Raw genomic sequence first — 25,217 nt, forward strand, 5'->3', positions numbered from 1 at the left:
AAAATCAACAGGCAAGGCAGAGACTGGAAGAAAATAAAGAATATATAAATAACTCCACAATTCAATAACACAAAGAATTTATTTTAAAATGGGCAAAAAAATTTAAGTAAATATTTTCTAAAAGCCTAAAATGATTAATGTTTGCATGCACAGATGTTCAAAATCATTAGTTATCATAGGAAGTCACATGAAAGTCAAATGAAACACAACATACCCATCAGGATGACTAAAATTAATCCAAAAGGCCAACATCACCGAGGGATGTCAAAAATATGGAACAAGCGCATTTTTATATACAGTGTGCAGAATTATACAGTGAAACATACTGAAAAACAGTTTTGCCAGTCTCTTAAAAAGTTAAACCTATACTTACTATACAAGCCAAGCAATCCCAAACCAATTCCTCCTCCGTACCAATCCCTTTTCTAAGTACGGACCCAAAACAAATGAAGATACGTGTTTCAACAAACTTGTGCATAAACATTTATGTAAGCTTTAGGCATGAAAACTACAAACTGCAAACAATTCACCCATCTACCAACTGCTGAAAAAATAAACAAACTGGTAAAGCCAAACAATTAGCAATAAAAACAACCGATGTTCACAACAAGGGCACATCTAAAAAGCAGTGGGCCAAGAGAAAGAGCACAGACACAAAAGACACTGTCCTGTGTGATTCTACTTGCAAGGCATTCTGAAAGCAGCAAAACTGGAATGATACCCTCAGACTGGTGGTCACAAAGGTTAGGATGGGGGGAGAACTGACTTACTGGTTGAATTTTATGAAGTTTAAATTCATTCTTTTCTAGACCTCTTTATGTTCTCTTCCCAACCACAGAACAATGAGAAAACAAACACAAGCCGAAGACTGTTTGAATACCTTAATCCCACTGTTCAGGGACAAGAACCACTACTGGCATCCTGAGGTACATCATCCTAGACACTTCTTCAAAAGAAATGTTAATTATTGGTTGGTATTAAAACAGGATGAAGGGGGCTGGGGATATAACTCATCGTTAATGGAGTGCTTGCCTTGCAATCCCCAGCACCACAAAACAAAACAAAACAAAACAAAATGAAAAAAAAAAAAACAGGATGAAATCATCCACACTGTTCAGGAACTATTTTTAAAGTCCAAAATGTCACAAATACATTAATACTTCTATTAAACCTACCACGTACATTTTTAAAAAGATAAAAAGGACAAGTTACACTGGCGCCATTCTCCTTGTTATGCGTGAGACTGTAACTTCTTGCTAAGTCATGTCTTTCAGTTTTGTCACCATAAATTACTTAACATTTGTAAATGTTACTATATAGCTCAACTGAGTCTACAGGCTTTAGACTCGCTAAGGAATATACTTTCTAATTTTGCTAAATAAAATTCAAAGAAATCCTCTATAAAAATTTTAACTTTTATAGGATAACAGAATAACTAACAAATTAAAAAGAGCTCACACTAAAACATTAATGAATGGATTTTGTGGAGGAGAGGAAATTATGTGTTGCCATCAACTCTTTCTAATTTACAAGAAGATGCTGAACTAACACAGAAAAAGGACCACTCTATTTAACAGTTTTTTTTAAATCATTATTATGAAAGCAAAAAGAAACCCCAGGGTCTAAAATGTAATGAGTGATCCTATTAGTTCCACCAGACTAAAATCATACAGTCTACGTATGTGGTCTTTTCAGCCACATCTGTCACGAACCATTTTTACATCACAAAATGCAAAACACTGAGCACTGATTTGCTAGATGAGACTTAGAAAGTATTCATCATTTGATTTGTCCCTAAAAGAAAGACTGGCTCATGGGAAAGGTAACTGGCAATTCCATCTTTGTGGTATGTACTTAGGACTGCCATGTATTTTGGAATCTAATCCCAATATAATCCAAGCCATAAAAAAGAAAACCTAGCAAAAACAGATTAAATAAAAGGGAAAAGGGAATCTCAATTATTCTTAAAAGCTAAATATTTTTCTTGGCTAAAAACATGGATCAATTATTAAAAATATTATACATAAAAATGCATATAAAGTACTTATCATATAGTACATTCTCAATAAATGACACTCATAACTTTAAATACCTCATGATTCGCACTTAAAGCATTTTATAAAATGATTTGATAGTTCTCTCAAAAGCTGTTACACTAAAATAGAAGTTTTACTTAAGATTAAAAAGTATGGTCTAAAAAAAAGTTTTGAATTAATTATTTCTTTAACATCTAAAATCTACATCAATCACTTTTTGGTAAATTACTTTATGAGATATTATTTTATGCTTATCAAAAAATAGACCTATTTTTTCCCCTATAGGAAAAAACTATTGGTCCAAAATTTTTAACAGCTTAAACTTAAAAATATTAAAAGGTGATTAATTCTTAAAAAAAAAAACCCTCATTTTGTAATTCCAGATAAATTATTTACAATTATTTACCATAGAAAAAAGACCTTCATATTTGATAGACAAACGAGTGCCCAAATCTTCCCCACTTGTCAGTCTTCAGTAATGAAGTTGGGGAACACATCCACAGACACTCAATGAATTGGCAACTCTAAGTGACAGAAGCCCTCCTAAATCCTCTGTTTACACTGGGGATTAGAGGAGTAGATTCTGAGTTGCACGCTGAACAGCCCACGGTCAAGGGAACCTGCTCTCTGTCAGCCGCAGGGCCTAAGGACAAAGCACAGTCCTGGTAGGAAGTGACCCATGAACATATTCCTACCCGGATTTACACAAAGCCAGTCTGCCTTGCAGAAGCTCCATATGACCATTAACTGGCCCGCAAGGCCTGCCAGGAGGCCTAATTACAGGTCTACTGAGCCCAATAACAAAAGCTGAAGGGCTTTAGCCTAGGGATGATCTGCTTTATACTGACTTGAGAGAGTCCATATAGAGGACCCCAAAGAAAGAGGTTTAGCTTTAAAATTCTCCCAAGAGATCCAGCATTGTGCTTGAGTCCAGCAAGCCCACATGCAGCATACTTCAGCTAGGCTTGAACATACCACCCTCTCAAAATTAACATGCAACTCCTGTCTGCTTAACATCTGCTCAGGCGGGGCAGGTTGCTGTGATATTGCCAGACTCTCGCTGATAGCTTTCCTCTTGCTAAATATCACTAAGGGTAAATGATAACCATTCAAATATAAATGTTTAACTGATACTAAAACAAATTACTCATATGTTTTAAAACAAGTTGCTTCATAATTCTCTTTAGGAAGCACTAGTTTTATCTTTCAGGATTAACACAAAGCCAAAATCATGTCCATTGTTGGAAAGTGGAAGTTAAATTGGTATTATCCATTTGATTTTGCATTAATATAAATATTTGATTTCATGTAGAATTTTCTGAAATTTGCAAAAAAATGTACTTGATGAAAAAAACAGTTTTAGTCAATTTCCAAGTCAATTAAATTATCTGAAGTTTTATTCATTTCTTTTTAAAAGCACTATTCTTAATTCTTCATAACATCTTCTGTTTATGCATGTTGGCGTGAGGAGGATGTGTGACTCAATTTCTCTTCTTTAATAACCTAATAAAGCCTCTCTGGGATGCTGTAAAAAGCTATTCCTACTCCTACTAGCTAACATTTATATAATGCTCAGTTATGTGAGAGATGCTAAAGACTTTAGCACGGTAATTTATTTAGGTCTCATAAAAACTGCAAGTACATATTATTCAAGTTCAGTAAGCTTTAACAACTTTGCCATCAGTCAACAACAGTGGAGCTCAGAATGTCGCCAAGGCTATCTGACTTGAGAACTGACCATACTACAATGCCTTTTACACTAACTGCTACCATTTATTGAACACTGGGTTTGTAACAGGTATGCTTAGAGTTAAGAGTTAACTCTAACTCCATAACAATGACTCCCTTAGTTAATGTATATTAATACCATCATTTACAGATGAAGAAACTGAAGAACAATGAAGAAAAGTGATCTATTTGCCCAGATTTCCAAAGTTCATTAGTGCAGTCAGATATAAACCTAGACTACCAACACACAATCAAGGTAGCTCACCTGGGAAAAAAGAAAAGTGAAAAACACCTGTTCATATGAAACAGAAATTAACTTTCAATCACTTGCTCTGTTTTATTGTTTTGTCTCTCTCCCCTCAGAAAACAATAACAAATCAGCTGATTTCTCAGTCAGCAGATCAGTAGTCAGAAATCTACAGAAACCTCTGTCACCTGTAAATGAGGGTAGAGTAGCTTTCTGTGGTCTGGGAACAGTATATTATCAAGGCAATCTCATTTCTCATTCTTGGGACCACAAATGCTTTATGCCAGACTGGATTTTAGAGAAGTGTTGGGGCTTCTAAGACCATGTGGCTGTGAAGAGAGAGGATCAGCACTTGGCTTCCAGGTGCTTAATGCGTAACTAAGAGGGCATGTTTTAGCAGCCAGGCACTTATGGTGTATTCCTAAGCCAAGCTTATGAGTTAGGTCTATGTCCGTATGCATATAACTAATCTGTGCTTTTATAACACTTAACCAGTTTCTATTTCAGGAGCAATCACTGAAATGCATGTACACAGCTAGGTTTAATACAAAGTCATGAGTGAGCATTAAACACCACCCTAGATTTCTCAGTTATAAATTTAGCTATTATCAACACTCAGTAGTTTTTTTTTCCTTGAATGAAACATAAATCCTTTTATATAAAGTGAATTAAACTTACTTCAGAATGGAAGGCTTACTTAAGGATAGAAATTATTTTAAGGTAATTGTAGAACTAAGTTTAACAGAACAGGATAAGTATTTGGTAATATTCCTATTGCCCAACATAACTCAAGGAGATTCATCCATGGACAGAAATAGCTCAAGAATTGGAAATCATTGAGTTTGCACTTGGCTCTGCCATTGTGGCTGCACAATTTCCCTCAAATCACTTGGCCTTCCAGGATACTTGTAAAATGGAGTTAATTAATTCACCCTATGGTGATATAAGTCACAAAGTAAAAAAATTACAATAGTGCTTTGAAAACTTAATCATAATATAAAGGGTTGTAGAAACTGTTCAGATGATGAATATTATTGAGATTTTCAGATAAGTTGTTTCTCCACCATGAACTAAAAGAAATTTCTACTTTTCCTTATGACATTAGAATTATAATTTTAAAGGTCCCATGTATATATTGACTCTATCAAAAAGAAAAATATGAAGGAGATTTTAAACAAAATTATGTCTTAAAAATTATGAGAGGCAGGTATAGTGGCCACACCTGTAGTCCCAGTGACCCAGGAGGGTGGGCCCTGGAAGAGAACATCTTCCCTGCCCACCCTTTGCTTCCTGGCTACCAGGAGCTGAGCAGCCTTCCTCCACCATGTCCTTCCACCATGATGTTCTGCCTCACCTCAGACCCAGAAAGGGAAATGGTCTACCACTGACTGAACCTCTGATATTGTGAGCCAAAATAACCTTTTTTTCCCCTGTAAGTTGGTCTTGTTGGGTTTTTGGACACAGCAAAAACAAAGCTGACTACCACAAGAATCATGGAAATCTTAAAGTATTTGGAGAGAGAAAAAGAAAGGAGAAAGATACTTCTAAGAGAGAAAAAAAAAAGATGAACAAAGTGAACAAAGACTTCCAGGTAGAAACAAATTGGGTACCTCAAAGAACAATTAGAGTTATAAATTAAAATTATGAATTCTATAAAATAAGTTAGAAAAGACTGTGGGTCCACTTTATAGAACTTTAGAACCAAAATTTTATAAGTGTAAAAGTCATTTTGTAGTAAATAAGACCCAATAAATTAATTATGAGCCAAGGAACAGAAGTATCAAATGGTGCCTGAGAAATAATCATGTAAATAGTTTTCAATCCCAAATTGCTAACATTAGTAATATTTACTAATATAATCAGTGACAATACAATAACTGAATATTAAAGTTCCTTCTGAGACCCATGGTTCTGTTAAAAGATTAACTCTAATCATATGATTTCTATATATGAGCCATATCTACTAAGTTATGGTAACTGTAAGGCTGGAGTGAATTCTGTATAAAGCCTAAAGTCTTTCTTCATGCCAACTTCTAAGGTCCTAAAGTCAAGGGTGTGTTCCTTGGGAATTCAGGTGAACTCCAATGTGACAACAATCCTAGAACTAGGGTAAACTCTTAACTGCAAGTCTTCTCAGCCTGGAATGAAATTCTTCTTCTTCCCACTCTTTTTATTTGGTTTATAATTTTACTTTTCACAATACAAGGAATGCCTTCAATTCATCACCAAAACAGGGAACTGAAACACCAAAACTGGAACTGAAATGCATCCACCTACCTGCTTGCCCTCTCCAAGGCAACAGGTTCTCGTAAAAATAATATTGGATGGTTTTCAAAGAGGTCTAACACATCCCATCATATTACAAAGCAATATTTTCACAGAGCTAGCACTGAAAGGTAAAGCCTGGTGAAATGGTCACCTAGCCAGAGGCCATGGAAAGAGCATGGTGTTCTATGAACCATTTCAGCAAGATGAATTAAAAGCTTGCTCCTGGTGCTGGGGCTGTAGTTCAGTGGGAGAGAGCTTGCCTAGCATGTGTGAGGCTGGGGTTCGATCCTCAGCACCACATTAAAAAAATAAATTAATAAACAAAGATATTGTGTGTCCCTCTACAATTAAAAAAAAAAAAAAAAAAAAAAAAGCCTGCTCCCCTCATGGATTCCTTTCTGTAGCGACCAGGCAGCGGAAAGTAATCTGAAATGTGGTAATGGTGTGTGTGAAGGTGCTCATTCCAGTGCTGCTGGAGAAAGGGCGGTGCTAGAGACAAAGGACAACAAATAAGACTCTTGTTCATCTAAGGCTCATCCTTCACTTAACCAGACCAGAATCAGCTTGTAATCTGAAAACTGCCACAGTTCTGAATGCTTCTCAAATCCAGAGAACCTAGCCCTTTATCCTTAATACAACTTAGACTGTTAAAATGGAAGCAGGAGGTGACAACCAGGACAGGCACAGTAAAGTTACATAATGTGAGCTTTGGACTGTTAAATCTCTTTTAATAATGAAAACTGTACAAAAGTATTAAGTAAAACCCTTTATAATTATATTCATGGAAAAATATATTTTATGGGATAGGCAATGTAAACATTTTCTTTTAAAGAAAGCGTCTGTTAATACTAAAAATATGAAGTGGAAATTTGTTTTCAATGTAAAATGCCATCGAGGAATGTACGTATACTACGTAAATAATGATCATATTAATTAGCTTTATCCTGTTGTACATTTGAGAGTCAAACTATGAAAAACTCAATAGCAACCAAAATTTTAAAAAAATCAAGCTTTCTATGTAAAGATAAAATGAGTAAGGAAAACATAAAATAGTTATGATATTTAAAATAATATTGAGTGACAAAAAGACAGAGTCAAAGTTAAAGAAACTTAAGAGTTAAAACACTTATCACTTCTTATATCTATATGGTAAATTATTTCTAGTGATTCAGGAAGTTAGTAGATCACCATTCACACCGGTGCTCCCAATCTTATGGACAGATTATGGACATGCTAAATGGAAATATAAAGAGCTAATGAAGAGACACCTGAATCAATACGAACATGTGTATTTCCTTAATGAATACTAAAAGTATAATGACTATCATTTGGTGGTCTAATCTTAACCTGTTATACCTTATTCAAAATTAAGAACAGACTGTGAAATTTTTAGAGGAAAATGTAGAAGAAAATCATCATCTGGGGTTAAAGAATTCTTATAAATATCACAAAAAAATAAAATGAATGGGACTTCATCAAAATGAAATTAATAAAATTAATGCCAATTTTACCAATTAAAAAACACTGTATCACTTTTAGAATTATAGTTAGTGTTATGCCATAGTAACAAATATTTCAGGTAATACCTGGCCATACATATTATCTGTGGGAATTTGTAAAATAGGAATGTTCTCTCTGACTTAATTTATAAAAGTTTGCTACCAGTCTAAGAGTCACTTTTTCATTTAATACAAGTTAACTTTCAATACTTACCAGCAGCTTCCAGAACAAGCTGTAGTCTGGCTTTGGCCTGTTCAGCTGGTGGCTAAAAATCAACCAAAAAAAGACATTACAAGTCAGTTTTAATATATGGAGCTTTAAATTAATGCACTATTATTTATTAAGGATTTTAGAGAATTTCATAACAAAAACACTGCCCATCCAAATTTCACAAAATTCCACAATAGTATTAGCAATGTGTTCTCTCATTTTCACTGTCAAATCACAGCTCTTAACAACAAGATAAAGCATGGGTGAAATTCTTTTTAATTTTTTTTTAAAGGAAAAGGAATTGTTTCATATCCTAAAACCATACCAATCAGCATAACACAAATAACTCCAAATTTAATAATGAGGAAAACCTCACACATTTAACATTGTATTCTTCAGTTGTGTTTTCTTTGAATAAGGAAACATGTGAATGGCCTGTTAGAATTTAAATACAATAATAATTTGACATCTAGTACCTCAGGCAAGTTGGTTCCCAAACTAAACGCTTTCTGCTTTTCTAACTAAATATGAAAAAAACAGCTCTGTGGAAGATAGAAGCAATGTAACTTCTGTACTGCTGCCCCACTAGCTATTCTGAAATGAAGACTGAACACAGTGGATAAAGTAGACACTGAACTGCTACTTTCCAACCTGTAACCTAATTCTGAGGTTTTTAGATAATATATTAATGGTATCCAAAATACAACACAGATTGAATCAACATCACGACTTTAATGAAAGACCTTTCATTAAGAGTATACATGGTAATACATTTATAAAAATGTAAGCAAGAAAGTACAAAAATAACTTAAATAAACAACATAAAAATCATCTCAGAATTAACACAATATATTTAAATATTTTGCTATATTATAAAAAACAGCTTGAATTAAATAACTGGATTTAGAAAGAATATGCAATGCTCGGAAAAGTGGAAGAATTTGAATGGTCCAAAACAACTGAAAGAAGCCAGAGAGGAGAATGGTTAGGTACACTGAGAGAGGGAGGAGGCACGACAAGAGCTAACAACCCAACACTCAGACCAGCTGGTTCTGTAAATGAATTTTATTGGGACACACCAAGGCCCATTTGTGTTCATTTTATCCATAGTAGTCAACCTCTGACATAAAGATGAAGAGATCCAGAATCTAAACAGAGTGTGGTGAGAGCAGATCTTTGCTTTGATAGGTTGCTCTAGCAGTGCATCTGAGGATGAGTCAAAAGGAATGGGACAGCTGGGCAAGGTGGCACATGGCTGTGATCCCAGTGGCTGTGAAGGCTGAGGCAGGACAATGGCAAGTACAGGCCAGTCTCAATAACTTGGAGAGGCCCTGTCTCAAAATAAAATAGAAAAATTTGCAGGTGTAGGTCAGTGGCAGAGTATTAGCCTACTATGCACATGGTCCTGGATATAATCCCCAGTGATGCAAAAATAAACAAACAAAAAAACAAATGTAACTGGAGGCAAGGAACTCAGTTAGGTGGCGATTTAAAAACTCCGGGTGAGATGAGGGGACCTGGGCTGACACAGCTGAAGAAGGGCTGTGTAGGAGGGATCATCTTTCAGAAACAGACAATAGGTAAAAGGAAAAGCCTGATTGGATATGAGAGGACACCGCAAACAAAAAAGAAAATTTTATATTATGTTTTTTTTAGGGAGAATGTAGGCAAGCATGCTTTATAATATTAGGAGGTATGGAAAATATGATATCAAATTGAAATACCATAGCAAAACATCAACAAAAATGGGCACTTTCTGGATTTATTTTTTATATATATATTCTTATATATATATTTATAATATATTTATGCTGAGGAACTGGAAACGCTTTTGACATCAGGACTGGGAACACAGAGAGTGGAAAGCTAGGAAGCAGGTACCCCAGCTAAAGAAAATAGCCAACAGAGCACCAAGCACTGTGCCCAAACAGACACGTGAACCGTGCCACATAAAACCTGTTAGTTTTTCACAAGAATTTAAATCGTCATGAAGACCACTACTCCGCAGAACAAAGTACTTTGCTGGGCCAGGTGAGCCTGGAGACAGTTTGTCATCTCTGCCAATTACCTGCCAGAGTAGAAACCCGAAACTTTGTGCAATACCATATAACCAGAATGGCAAAGGGGAAATGATATTCCGACCAGCAGGCCATAAGCAATTTTTCTTTCAGTATTTTAAAGATGCTGCTTTACTGTCTCATGGTCTGCACTGAGTTAGAAAGCACAGCGACCGAGGGCCCTTGATAGCAGAGAGCACACCAACAGGAGGGCCCTTATAAACAGCAGGTGTCCTTCAACAGAAAAATACTGGCACTATTTTGGATGATATATTTCAGGGGAGAATTTTTTCAGAAGAAAAATTTTTCAAAAAAACATTTGAGCCAGTAAATGAATATGATTTCATTCTGAATACATATACTTATATAGATACATTTTACTAAGTTTTATTTATGAAATGTGGAAAGGAACTACAATTCTGGGGCTAAATATGCTCTTAGACTGGCCAGATCTGGATTAGTAACTTCCACTTTATGAATGTTTTACATCTAATTCTATTAAACACTTTTAGTTAATTTTGTATACATGCAAGGTACGTACTGAAAACCATACTCTTTATTATTTTGGTATGTGGCTACCCAATTGTTCCAGCACATTTGAGGAAACAGCCATCATTTCTTCACTGTCTCTGCACCTTTCTCAAAAGCCAGTGTGCCATGAGCACATCCACATGAGTCTTTCTAGACTTTCCATTCTGGTCCTCTCATCTACTTGTCACTCTAGATGCCATCATCACACTGTCTTCATTACTAGAGCTTTGTAATAGCTCTCAAAATCAGGTAGAATACTCCGTTTTCTTCTTTTTCAAAGAGGTTTTGGCTTTTCTAGCTTGTTGGCATTCCCAGTTTTTAAAATAAGCCTGTCAATTTCTTTCACAGCAACAAATAAACACAAAAAAACAAGCCCTTGGGGATCATGCATGGGATTGTATTGAGTCTATACATTTATGTGGGAAGAATGGGCATCTTAATACTACTACATTTTAGCCTAGTAAAAATGTTTCCACTGTGTTTACCTGTTAGCATCTTTACATATAAATATATTTTTTTTAATATAGGCAGCACACAGCTGGATCTTGCCTTTTTAAGCAAACTAGAAAACCACTTCCTTTTACTTAGGTGTTCAGACCCAAAGCAATTATTAATCTGCCACATTGTTATATGATTCTTGGCCCCATATGTTCTTTGCTTCGTTTTTCTTACTCTGCTTTGTCTTAGATTGGGTATTTTACAAGTCTGTTTTTAGATTCTTTGTTGGCTTATTAGTTATAATTCTTTGTTACATTATTTAAGTTGTTGCTTTAGAATTTAATGTATATTCTTTAACTTATCATTTATCATTTTATCTATTATGTCAACCCGTGTGTTAAAATGCTAAAAGGACATTATGTGACATTTCTTATAGTGCTGGTTGCTTGATGAAGAACTTTTTAGTTTTTGTGGATGTTTTTAAAACTACTAATTAGACCTTCATTTCTGAATGATGTTCCCTCGGGGTATAGAATTCTGAGTGTCTACAACTTTTCTTTCAATATTTTAAAGATGCTGCTTTACTGTGTCATGGTCTGCATTGTTCCCAGTGAGTAACCTGTTTTCATACCTACCTTTGTTCCTTACATGTAATAATGCGAAGACTTTTCCCTCTATCTAATTCTAAGATTCTCTTCTCATAACCAGTGTTAAAAACCAATTTGACTATGATATGCCTTGATGCAGTCTTCTTCAAGTTTCTTATACTTGAGGTTCATTAAGCATTTTAGATTTGGTTTATGGTTTTTATCAGATTTTTAAAAATTTTTGGTCATTATTTCTTAGTGTTTTCTGATCCCTGCTTTCTCTCCTTGGGTGACTCCAATGACATGTACATCGTATATTTTGCTGCTACAGCGGTACCACACTTCACCACAGTTCTTTTAAGTTTTTCTTCCCTTTACTCGTTTCATTTTGGATAGTTTTTTCTGCTTTTTTCTATTTCACAAACCCATTTTCTGTACTTTTTCCTTTTCATGAATCTCATTCAGTATATTTTTCATCTCAGATGCACACTCTGCTAATGTTCTTGACTGTTAATTCTATTACTCTCTCAATTTTGGGTCAATTAAAGCTAACCGAGTTTTTCCTTAACATATGTTAGAGCATGGGGATAGGAAAGATGGTGGAATGCGATGAACACCATTACCCTAACTACATGTATGAAAACACGAATGGTGAGACACTACTTTGTGTACAACCAGAGACATGAAAAATCGTGCTCTATTGTGTAGTATGAATTGAATTGCATTCTGCTGTCATATATACTGAATTAAAATAAAACATATCATGCTTTTTTTTTTTTTGGATCCACAGTGATTTCTGGTAGACTGTCAGACATTGTAAATTGTATTTTTCTAGATGCTGGATATTTCTATATCACTATAAACAGACTTGAGTTTTATTCTGGGACACAATGAAGCTACTTGGGAGCAGTTTTAAAGTTTTATTTTATTTTCAATTACCAAATAACAAACATCTGAATTCAGGTACACACAGGCAGCCCAACTCCCTTTACCTCTGGCTCCACTAGGCAGGCTGGCTTCAGTCTGAGGCCCTGTTCCACACTGAGGCAAGGCCCTGTGAAGCACTCAACTGCAGGCTTTGCGGGTCATGAGGTTTCCACTCTGGCTGCAGGGAAGAGGCACTGCTGCCCTTTCCCACCCTCAAACTGCCAGTTAACATTGTCTCCAGCCACTTCTGGAGGCTCTTTTGGGACCTCAGGTCATTTCCCTAGTGTGCACTGATTAGTATCTGCTGAATAGCCATGGGGGAACCTGGGGCTGGCCACCTGCTCTGTGAACCTTCAGGGATCTGGCCTCCCTGGTCTCAAACTCTATCTTCTACTCAAGACCACTAAATTCTGTGGCCTCCTGTGCCCCATGACCTGCACTGAGACCACCAGGTCTCTCCTCATTTCTAGCTCTCAGAAGTCACTTCATATTCAATACTGGCTGTCTTAACAGCTTGTTTCAAGATATTGTGTCTAATTTTTACTTGGTTCAGGCACAAAGAAACTGGATCCCTGCTACTCCATCTAGACCAGAAGCAGAAGTCTATCATTCAATATTGACAATAACCTTGTGAAGTAAAGTGACTTGTCCAATTCAGAATCATTTTTCTAACGCATATCAATAAAAATTTTTTGTCTCTATAACTTCTTCTTTCTGACTCATCTATATTCTTTCAGAGCTCAGCTCAAGAGGTAGCACCTCCAGAATCCCCCTCAACTCACACACACACACACACACACACACACACACACACACACACACACACCCTTGCAATGCCTGGGCTTATATGCACTAGCATACTTAGCATCTTCAAAGGAATTCTCATGTGTTACTCTCCACCTGTCTGTGGGCTTGCTGAAGGCAACAACAGTCTTAGTGTTCCTACTGGGTATGATCAGGTCACACCCACCCAGTGGTTCATCCAGCCATCAATGGATTAATCCACATCTGAGGTTGGAACCCTCATCACTGCCTACAGGCCCACCTCTGACTGGCTGCCCTGGGAGTCATGCTTCATGTCCCCCACATGAACTGTTGGGGGACACTCCAGGTCCACACCTTAACATGGGCAAATTATGACAAATAGCAACAATGAACTGTGAAATCTGCATAGACTACAAAGTTAATTAACGAACTCAATGTTAAAAAAAAAAACAACTTTTTTGGGAAAAATAAAAATAGCTATTATTTATTGTATGCTTATAATGCTCCAAATCCCATGAAAAGCATTTACCTACCTCACTTAATATAATTCTCATCATACTCCAAACAAGGCTCTCATTTTTAGCTAATATGGTGGCAGAAATTGAACTTGCATTCAGTTCACAAAACTATGTTCTTGAAAACATTATGCTACTTCACAGCTTGAGATCCAAAAGACCCATCTGTTTAATAATTTTCATGGGGAAAAAAAAGATGAATCCAAAACCTTTTTTTTTTTTTTTTTAAGTTACGGATGGACACAATACCTTTGTTTATTTTTTCTATGTGGTGCTAAGGATCGAACCTAGTGCCTCACAGGCTCACATGCTAGGCAAATGCTCTACCACTGAGCTACAATCCCAGCCCAATCTAATCTTTATTAATTGCAATGAAAGACTATACAAAGCTAAAACTAAATTCCCTTAAGCATTGAGATGTTACCACTAATGATCTTTAAGGTTGTGAGGACCAACTAAAAAGCTCATTTTAATCAAGCTTCTTCAGATGTACAACTTTAAAAATATTACAGATATTTGCAGAGTGGGTGCTATGCAGCTTCTTCTAGAATAAACACAATCTCTCCTGGACAGAGAAAACACATCAGCAGCTTATCATGTTCCAAGCTACATTTCATTTTAACAGTTACTATAATTCTATTGCTTAGGATCAAGGCCTAAGCTAGAAATATTACAAATAACTCAAAAGTTGATTTATCTTGCCTTTAGAACTTAGCACCAAGTTGGTTAAATAAAGACCAAGAAAAGAAAGAAAGGGAAAAAGGAAAGAGTCAGCATGTATTCCATTATTTTTTATTTTTATTTTTTGGTGGGGATTGAACCCAGGGGAACTTATCACTGAATTACACCCCGCCACACTGCGCCCTTATTTTTTTTATGCTTTGTTGTTGTTGTTGTTGTTTTTTTTGAGATAGGGTCTCATTAATTTGCCCAGGTTGGCCTCTAATTTGTGATTCTCCTGCCTCAGCCTCCGTAGTCACTGGGATTACAGAGCTTTGCCTCATCACTGGCTTGTATTCCATTCTGGATAAGAAATTTATCTTAGAATTTAATCAAATATTTTCTCTAAACATTTTAAGGTTTATAAAAACTACTTAATAGCTATTTTCTTTATTTAAAACCAGAGAAGGATGTCATTTCATAGATGTATTTCATAGGTAAAGTCTACAGAGATAAAACGGAACCTGAGGGCCATTTTTCCTTGAGGCCTGTTGTGACCCAGCTCTACTTTCTGCTAAATGATTCTGTTTATATGCTTAGATAAACACAGAGCCAGGTGTGTTCTTACAAATATCTGTATCTGCAAGTGCAAACTGCATACATTTACTGGGCAGAGCAGGCAGAGAGAACTGAACGACTGCAGATTCCCCAACTACATTAGCTGTCCTTGCCACTTGTCCTGCCACCCTTCACATAGCACCTAAAGAGATCTTCACAAGCAAGGTTCCCACCAAGTGGCCATTTTAAAAGTACCCCAGTGACAGCACTGCTTCCTGAGATAAGCATAAACTTATCTTTTTAGTTTTCAAATCCATCAACAGTATTCCAGGCTCATCCCTACCCTGACTCTGGGATTGGCACCTTACCGCAGCTAGCACCTCAGCAGTGCACAGCCTCCTCCTTTTCCAGCTGCATCCTTAGGCTCCTCCCTCTGCGTTTACTCATGGAGACTGACCATATGGGATTCCCTTCTCCTAGCTCATCCCCAGTGACAGCAGTGCTGAAACTCCAACTCTTTTTCTACCTGTAGCTGGACAGCTAGATACAGGGTGCACTATCTTTGAACACTGGGTACTATAAAAATGCCAGAGATTACTCTCCATTCTTTCAAAATGAGGTCCTCTCCTCTTTGGCTTTCTTCATTCCTAGCCCCAGTCAGAGTCTTAAAACTCAAACCACCTTTTAGTAGGAGTTAACTGGAAAGGAAGGTGCTTTATGTAGAGGCTTAGCTAGATGGAGCAGAAGCTCTCTCCTCTGAAGAGCTGCATAGCCACAGAGCCTGTAGGCAAGGAGGTGAGGGAGAAGTGTGGCTATTTGAATGGAAGTTTAGAAGTACAAAACAAAACACAAGAAACAACAAACCCAAACCATTATTTTTTAGTAATAGCTACAATTGTGCTACCAAGCAGAAATGTTTACTTACTTGAAGTCCCCCCATTAGAGGGCTTCAGATGCGTGTGCATCAATTATTTGTGTTAGACCAGAAACATTAAAATAATTCCTTGTAAAATAGATTATTTTACAAATGCTTCTAAACAAAGCATAGAGGTTAATGTAAGATTAGACTCAATCATACAGTTGCTTCTGTTTTAAAAGGTAAAGCACAAATAACTGCAGAGGTTTCTAACTTTCTTCTAAAATAAAAAGTGTGTGTGATGATGTGTAATGGGAAACTGCTCTCAGATCTACAACTGCTTTAGTATCTTCTTTTCAGCATCTTTATAGCTGCCTTCTGCTTCTATTCCCTCTCCCTGCTCTTCTTTTGCTTTTTTTGTTGTTGTTGTTGTTGTTGTTGTTGCCACAATTTTAGGTTATCAGCACGTGCTTAGACCATACAGTTACCATTTCAGGATGGGCAGAGACACATTCTTTTACACACTTATATAAATGCTCTTCTGATCCTCTGAGGATCAGTTTACAATAAAGTTCCATACTTTTTGAATCTTTTGTAAAGCTGCTAGTGAGAGTCTCATGCTCTGTGACCACATTCCTACCGCACTGTCTCTCCCTTTCCATCATCTCGGGCTGCTGGTAAGGAAATGGAATCCTCTCGGATCCAGCTTCCTGGACTAGCCTACTTATGTCTTTTTGCTTTATGGACTCATATAAGCTTTTAATTTTTTTTTTTTAAAGAGAGAGAGAGAAATTTTTAAATATTTATTTTTTAGTTTTCGGTGGACACAACATCTTTATTTTATTTTTATGTGGTGCTGAGGATCGAACCCAGCACCCCGAGCATGCCAGGTGAGTGTGCTACTGCTTGAGCCACATACCCAGCCCAGTTTTTAATTTTTTTTGACAAGACCTTTTGTGTTTCATTGCAAGTTATAATTTCTATCCTTTAACATGGTCACTTCATTTTGCCTCTAGAAGATCTTTCAAATTTACTTTTTGAAAGTATTTTCCCTACTCAGCAACAAAAGGTAAAAGTACTTCAAAGCTTTTTATATCATATTTTCTCCCGTGAAACATATATTAAATATCCAGCTGTTTAAAAAACTGAATCATTAAAAATAAGTAAGGATACAAATTAGCAAAAGATCAAATAAATATTTCATTTATTTTGTATTACTATAAATGTGTTGCATAAAATATTTGATTTGAATGAGTTACTGTGATGTTTTCTAGATGGAATACTGTATATAGGGCATGTTTCATATGTGCTGTATTTGTTAACATGGGAGGAGAAAAGAGCAGAAGATTGATGGAAGGTCAAAAGAGCTGTCTTCTAATGTTGATTCTAATCTCTAAGGCTTTTGATTCCTTATCTATGCAAGTCTGCTCATTATAATGTCTGTCCTTCCAAAAGGAAGAATAAATTAATTAAATAAATTATAGTCAGCCTCAGGATGGAAGTAGCACAGCAGTCAACTTTTAAATGTTATAAACACATTCACTAACATATAAAAATGCTAACATTACATTTTATTTTTTCTTTCTTTTTTATTGGCTCTTTTTAGTTAGAAGTCATTTTGATAAAATTCTACAAGCATGGAATATATTATTCTAGTTAGGACCTCATTCTTATGGATGTACATAATGGTGGGATTCACTATGTTGTATTCCTATAAGTATATAGGAATTTTTAGATTCATTCTACTGTCTTTCTTTTTCCCTATGCCCCTTTCCTTCCCCTTTGTTTGATCTACTGAATATCTATTCTTCCCCTCTCCCCGATTATTATGGGTTAGCTTCCACATCTCAGCAAATTCAACCTTGGGTTTTTTGGGACTGGCCTACTTCACTTAGAGGATGGTCTCCAGGTCCTTTTGTTTACCTTTCGTCATAAAGTTAATCTTCTTTGTGACTGAGTACTATTCCATTTTTGTATTTATCACACAGTTTCTTATCAATTCATCTGTTCAAAGGCATCTTGGTTGGTTCCATAGCTTAGCTATTGTGTACTGAGCTGCTATAAACATTGATGTGGCTGTTTCACTATAATATGCTGATTTAAAATCTTTTGGAAATAAACCGAGGAGTGGGATAGTTGGTTCCATTTTCAGCTTTTTGAAGAATCTCCATACTGCTTTCCATAGTGGTTTTACTAATTTGCAGTCCCACCAGCAATAACATTATATTTTATAAGAATGCAAAACTACATATGTGAAAGAATCCAGATTTGTAATTTAAAAATGAAACCACATAATTAAAAAATAAAATGCATATTTTAGAAAGAACTAGAATATATATTGCAAAATGTTAATAATTTTTATTTTCTTTCTTTATCCTTACTCCTCCTACCTATTTTTTCAACTGGTAACTGACTGAATTAATTGATAGGGGAAATGGACATAATGAGAAAAAGAAAAGTCTTGATAAAGGAAAAAGTAAGTCAAAATTTTTAAGTTTAATAATTTTTTAAAGCTTAGTAAAATATTCATGTTACACATTTTAGTACATGTAAATCTGCTCTAAAAACTGTAAAAATTAAGTTTTACCTGCAATCTAGCATCTGATATTCAGTCCTAACCCTTCCACGATGTTGAAGATACATTGTACCAATAAGTGAAATTTATAATAGATAATATAGTATTGCTTTGCTTCAAGAGATCTGGAATCAATACCTGGCTTAAGAAATAAATGAAAATAATACAGATTATCAGACAATGATGTTTTAGTTGACATTAGTAAAATCACAAAAGCACAATTTATCATAATTAATGATCTCTGCTTAAGAAAAGTCAAAACCATGGGTGTTGTCAGTCATGACTTGAAAGTGCTGGCAGAAACCAACACTCATTCTAAATCCATGCTGTTGGGTTTCTTTGTTTTCTTTCTCTTTTTCTCTATTTCTTTCTTTTTCTCTATTTCTTTCTATCTTTCTTTTTAAGACTTCTAATGAACAACAAAAGGCAAAATATAGATATATAATGAATAACTTATTTCCTGAACTTTCACTCTACAACAGTTAGGTCCCACTCTTTTTTCTTGACTCCTTTTTCTTTGACTGCTTCATGTAGACATAAAATATAAGGTCAACTAAATCCTATTTTCATTAATAAAAACTAGCACACTAATAAAATCACATATAATCAAAAGTACTAAATTTTACATGCTTTCAAAAATATTATGAAAGGGCAACTGAATAATACATTATTATGGAAAATTAAGGATAAGAACCTCAAATCATTACCAAGTAACTAATTCCCACTTTACTTTTTCAAGAACATTAAACACTATATCAAAATGGCAGCGTTTGTTTGTTGTACTGGGGATTGGACACAAAGGTGCTTTACCTTTGAGCTACATTCCCAATCCTTTTTATTTTGAGACAGGGTCTTAACAAAATTGCTTAGGGTGTCACCAATTGCTTAGGCTAGCCTCAAATCTGAGATCTTCCTGTTTCAGCCTCCTTTGTCACTGGGATTACGTGTGTGCACCACTACACCCAGTCTCCATATTTTTTATTAGTGCATTTATAATTTTACATAATGGTGGGCTCATACTTCTTAAGGGAAGTATATATAGGCAGAACATAACAATTATATAAATATTTATGTCCCAAACAATGGAGCATCAAGCAAACCCTTCTCAATTTCAAGAGTCAAACAGACTCCAATATAATAATACTGGGTGATTTTAACTCACCTTTCTCACTACTGAACAGATCTGCCAAACAAAAACTTAATAAGGAAACTATAGAACTAAATAATACAATCAATAATTTAGACTTAACAGACATATATAGAATATTTCATCCATCAATGAGCAAATATACTTTCTTCTCAGCAGCACCTGGCTCCTTCTCTTAAACAGGCCATATCTTATGCCACAAAGCAACTCTTAGTAAACACAAAAAAAACAGAGATAATACCCTGCATTCTACCAGACCAGAATGAAATGAAATTAGAAATCAATGATAAAATTAAAACTACAAACTACTGTAACAAACTGAAACTAAATAATACATTATTGAATAATGAATGGATAGAAGAAATCAAAGATGAAATTAAAAAAATTCTTAGAGGCAAATGAGAAAACAGAAACAATGTATCAAAATCTCCCGGACACTATGAAGACAGTACTAAGAGGAAAGTTTATTGCATTGGGTGCATTCATTAAAAGAATAAAAAGTCAACAAATAAATAACCTAACACTACATCTCAAAGCCCTAGAAAAAGAATAAATCAATACCAAAAGCAGAAGACAGAAAATAATTAAAATCAGAGCTGAAATCAAAACAAAAGAAACAATTGAAAAAACTGACAAAACAAAAAGTTGGTTCTTTGAAAAAATAAAGAAAAATAGATAAATACCTGGCCATGCTAAGAAAGAGAAAAAAAGAGAAAAACTCAAATTATTAAAGTATATGGTGCAGAAGGAAATATCACAATGAAAACATCTGAAATACAAAGATAATTAAAAACTATACTGAAAATTTATAATACAATAAAATAGAAGATATTGAAGACATCAATAAATTTCTAGAGACATATGACCTACCCAAAGTGAATGAGGAGTTCAGACACAATATAAACACATCAATTTCAAGTAATGAAATAGGAAAACGCCATCAAAAGCCTACCAGTCAAAAAAAACCCAGGACCAGATGGATTCTCAGCTGAGTTTTATAAGACTTTCAAAGAAGAATTAACATCAATACTTCTCAAAGTATTCCATAAAATAGGAAAGGAGGGAACCCTTCCAAACTCATTCTATGAGGCCAATATAACCCTGATTCCAAAAACAGATTAAGACACATGAAGGAAAAAAAACTTCAGAACAACATATATGATGAATATAGATGTAAAAATTCTCAATAAAATTCTGGCAAATCACATACAAAAACATATTAAAAAGATAGTACACCATGATCAAGTGGTGCAAGGTTGGTTCAACACATGGAAATCAATAAATGTAATTCATCATATTAATAGACTTAAAAACAAGAATCATATGATCATATTAATAGATGCCAAAAACATCACTTAACAAAATACAGCACACCTTCATGTTCAAAACACTAGAAAAACTAGGGATAGTAGGAAATACTTAAGCATTGTAAAAGCTATATATGCTAAACTCAAGGCCAGCATCATTCTAAATGGAGAAAAATTGGAAGCATTCCCTCTAAAAACTGGAACAAGACAAGGATGTCCTCTTTCACTACTTCTATTCAATATCATTCTTGACATTCTATCCAGAGTGATTAGACAAAAAAATAAAAAGAAATTAAAGGGATTCAAATAGGTATAGAAGAACTCAAATTATAATTTGCTGAGGGCCACTGCCAAGTAGGAATGATGCATCGAAATTTCCTTGCCAGCGTACCCCATGTTGCTTAGAGGAAGGACTCATGGAAATGGACTTGCCTTGGACATTCGCTGTGACATTGCATGTATGTTTGAGAAAGGTGACCCTGCTCAAGGACCAGGGTGGATCCGGGTTTAGGGAGGATCCTACTGGATTAGGGCGGATCCAGGTTTAGGGTGTATCCTGCAGGTTTTAGGGAGTATCCCACTCCTTGGGTTTAGGGCGTTCCAGTTTAGGACAATCTGGGTTTAGGGCGGTTCCAGGTTTAAGGTTATTCCTGGGAATAGGGCGTATCCTGCTGCCTGAGTTCCCCGTTGAGTTCTCCTGGAATTCAGAAAGTATTTGGGATTCAAAGCCTGGTGGAGTACGTGAATTTTGCCGGCAAAACCTGAATTTCCCCAGAACGTGTTTGTAGAGAGCCGGTGTGAGTTCCGGAATAAAGAATTGCTGTTTGAATCTACAAGGTGTGTGGTGGCTCATGATTCTGTGCCCAGCCAGACTGCGGCAATAATTATTTACTGATGGCACGATTTTATATCTAGAAGACCTAAAAAATTCCACCAGAAAACTTCTACAACTAATAAATGAATTCAGCAAAGTAGCAGGACATAAAATCAACACCCATAAATCAAATGCATTCCCTATACCAGCAGCAAAGAAGCCACTGAAAGAGAAATTAGGAAAACTACCCCATTCACAATAGCCTCAAAAATAAAATAAAATAAAATAAAATACCTGGGAATCAATCTAACAAAAGAGGTGAAAGACGTGTACAATGAATACTACAGAACACTAAAGAAAGAAATTGAAGAAAACCCCAGAAGATGGAAAGATCTCCCATGCTCCTGGATAGGAGAATTAATATTGTCAAAATGGTCATACTACCAAAGGCATTATAGGGAATTAATGCAATTTCTATTAAAATCCCAAGGACATTCTTCATAGAAATAGAAAAGGCAATTATAAAATTTATTTGGAAAAGTAAAAGACCCAGAATAGCAAGAAAAGTGAAGCAGGAAGCATCACAGTACCAGACCTTAAACTATAATACAGAGCTATAGTAACAAAAATGGCATGGTATTGGCACCAAAATCAACTTCTAGACCAGTGGTACAGAATAGAGGACATAGAGACAAACCACATAAATACATTTATGTCATCCTAGACAAAGGCGCCAAAAACATTCACTGGAGAAAATAGCCTATTCAATAAATGGTGCTGGCAAAACTGGAAATCCCTATGTAGCAAAATGAAATTAAACCTCTAACTCTCACCCTGCACAAAAATCAACTCAAAGTGGATCAAAGACTTGGGCACTAGCACAGAGACCCTGAGCCTAAAAGAAGAAAAAAAATAGGCCCAAACCTTCACCATGTTGGCCTAGGATCTGACTTTCTTAAGAAGACTCCTAAAGTGCAAGAAGTAAAATCAAGAATCAATAAATAGGATAGATTCAAATTAAAAACCTTCTTCTAAGCAAAGGAAACAACACTGTGAGGAGAGAGCCTACAGACTTGGAAGAAATCTTTATCACATGCACCTCCAATAAAGCATTAATCTCTAGGATATATAAAAAACTCAAAAAACTTAACACCAAAAAGCAAGTAACCCAATCAATAAATGGACTAAGGAACTGAACAGATACAGAAGAAAAACTACAATCTATCAATAAACATATGGAAAAGTGTTTCAACATCTCTAGCAATTAGAGAAATGCAAATTAAAACTACACTAAGAATTCATCTCACTCCTGTCAGAATGGCAATCATCAAGAATACAGGTAAAAAATAAATGTTGGCAAGGATGTGGGGGAAAAGGCATACTCATACATTGTTGGTGGGACTGCAAATTGGTACAACCACTATGGAAAGCAGTATGGAGACTCCTCAGAGAACTGGGAATGGAACCACCAATTGACCCAGCTATTGCACTCCTCAGTTTATACCCAAAGAACTTAAAATCAGCATACTACGGTAATGCAGCCACGTCAATGTTTATAGAAGTTTAATTCACAATAGCTAAACTATGGAACCAATGGAGGTGTCCTTAAATAGATGAATGAATAAAGAAAATGTGGTATATATACTGCATAGAATATTACTCAGCTTTAAAGAAGAGTTACATTATGGCTTTTGCCAGTAAATGGATGGAGTTGGAAAATATCATGCTAAGCAAAATAAGCCAATCCGAAAACACCAAAGACTGAATGTTTTCTCTAATATGCAGATGCTAATTCACAATAAAGCAGGGGTCACTAGAGAAGAATAGTGTTACCTTAGATTAGGTAGAGGGAAGTGAAGGGAGGGGAGGGAAGGGGATGTGGAGATAGGAAAGATAGTAGAATGAAACAGACATTATTACTTTATGTATATATGTAACTACATGATCCATATGATTCTACAACATGTACACTCAGAAAAATGAGAAATTATATCCCATCTATGTATGACATATCAAAGTGCATAAATGCATTCTACTGTCATGTATAACCAATTAAAACAAATTTAAAAATTAATAAAAAAGAAAGATTTTTTTGTGTGTACATTTTGTTCTTTATTTGTGAGATCATGAGGAATAAAATACGCCAAAAAAGGAAAATAAACACATATCAAAAAAACTTTAAGGTGAAACCATATGAAATGCAGTTAATTATTTTTTAACTGTAATAGTGGCAATTTCATTTGGTTGAAATTCAGAGAACAAGAATTCACATGGGGGAAGGACTGATGTTTTAGACTTAAAAGCATCAGAAGAAATCACAGAAGAGAAAGACCAACTGATTGGACTGGTTATACAAATGCTCAGCTTTATATAATAAATATCCAGTAGCACAGAACCAAAATATAATGTCACTCAGGGACAGGTAAACAATTAGCAGTGAACAACTGCACTAACAGCTTCATTCCAAGAGGCTCTTCTTCAATTGACAACCCAGAAGACACATGAGCCAAAGAACATGGAACAACTCACACACAAAAAGACCACTCCTCATGCTCTTAGATTTTGCCAACTGAATTCTGTCATTACTACCAAAATATGCAAATGAGAACAAGGTGAATGACAACTTATGTGGATCAATGACATAAGACTCTCATGCTTCACTCATGACATTATGAACAGATACAAATTTATTGAATACAATGTCAAATACATGAACAAGAATAAAAGTACTCATTCTCTTTGAGGAAATAATTCCAATTTGGGAACCCAGGAGAAAATATTTAAAACATGAAAAATCTATGGCCTTTCCAATGTCAGAACATTCTTTAGACTGTTTAATAACCAGAAGTTACTAAATCACCAACAATAAAGAACTAGTTAGGTAAATACTTAACCAGATACAGTAATACCTATTTAAATTACAATAATGCTAAAATTTCCAAGTATGCCAAACTGCCACCCAGCCAGAAAATGGCTTATTAACTACTTTACACTGAGTAGTTAATATCTCATGCCCATGATGCAGGGTTCCATTAGAGTCCCACCTGGACCATTAATGATGACACAAGGTCATGTGTGCACTGATGTTAGTCATAGTGTTATCTAGAAAGGTTGCTGACCAAAAAAGAAAAAAAAAAAAAAGATTGAAAGTTAAAACCAGTAAATCTCTAACAGAGAAATAACCGAATTTACTTCACTCTACCAGGACACTGAAGTATAATATGGCTAAACTAAAATCTTATAGAACTTTTAAAATATTTAAATACTTTCCCAAAAACTGTTCTAAAAATATTAACAAAAATCTTTACTAGATACAGAAAATGACTCATACCATTACTGCTAAGTGAAACTGCAGGACACTTAGAAATCATTCGTGGCAGACGACACAAGAGATGTTCACTGAGGCAAACTGCAATTTCATTGATTGAGAATGGCTAAGTTTGGATATTCTCACCTAGAGATGTTTCTTCCCCTGAAGCTGAATGGTAAAG

At 35.3% G+C, this 25,217-nt stretch overlaps 1 protein-coding gene across 1 annotated transcript in view; it reads right to left on the reverse strand.

Moving 5' to 3' along the window:
- Rsrc1 (arginine and serine rich coiled-coil 1) overlaps window positions 1–25,217 on the reverse strand; it is a 372,541-nt gene that overhangs the window by 127,412 nt on the left and 219,912 nt on the right. Inside the window, exon 6 of the mRNA XM_077793852.1 lies at window positions 7,993–8,044. Within this exon, the coding sequence (XP_077649978.1) occupies window positions 7,993–8,044 (52 nt within the window). The remainder of the gene's footprint in view (window positions 1–7,992; window positions 8,045–25,217) is intronic.

This window comes from Urocitellus parryii, chromosome 2, assembly GCF_045843805.1.
Source record: "Urocitellus parryii isolate mUroPar1 chromosome 2, mUroPar1.hap1, whole genome shotgun sequence".
Taxonomy (NCBI): domain Eukaryota; kingdom Metazoa; phylum Chordata; class Mammalia; order Rodentia; family Sciuridae; genus Urocitellus; species Urocitellus parryii.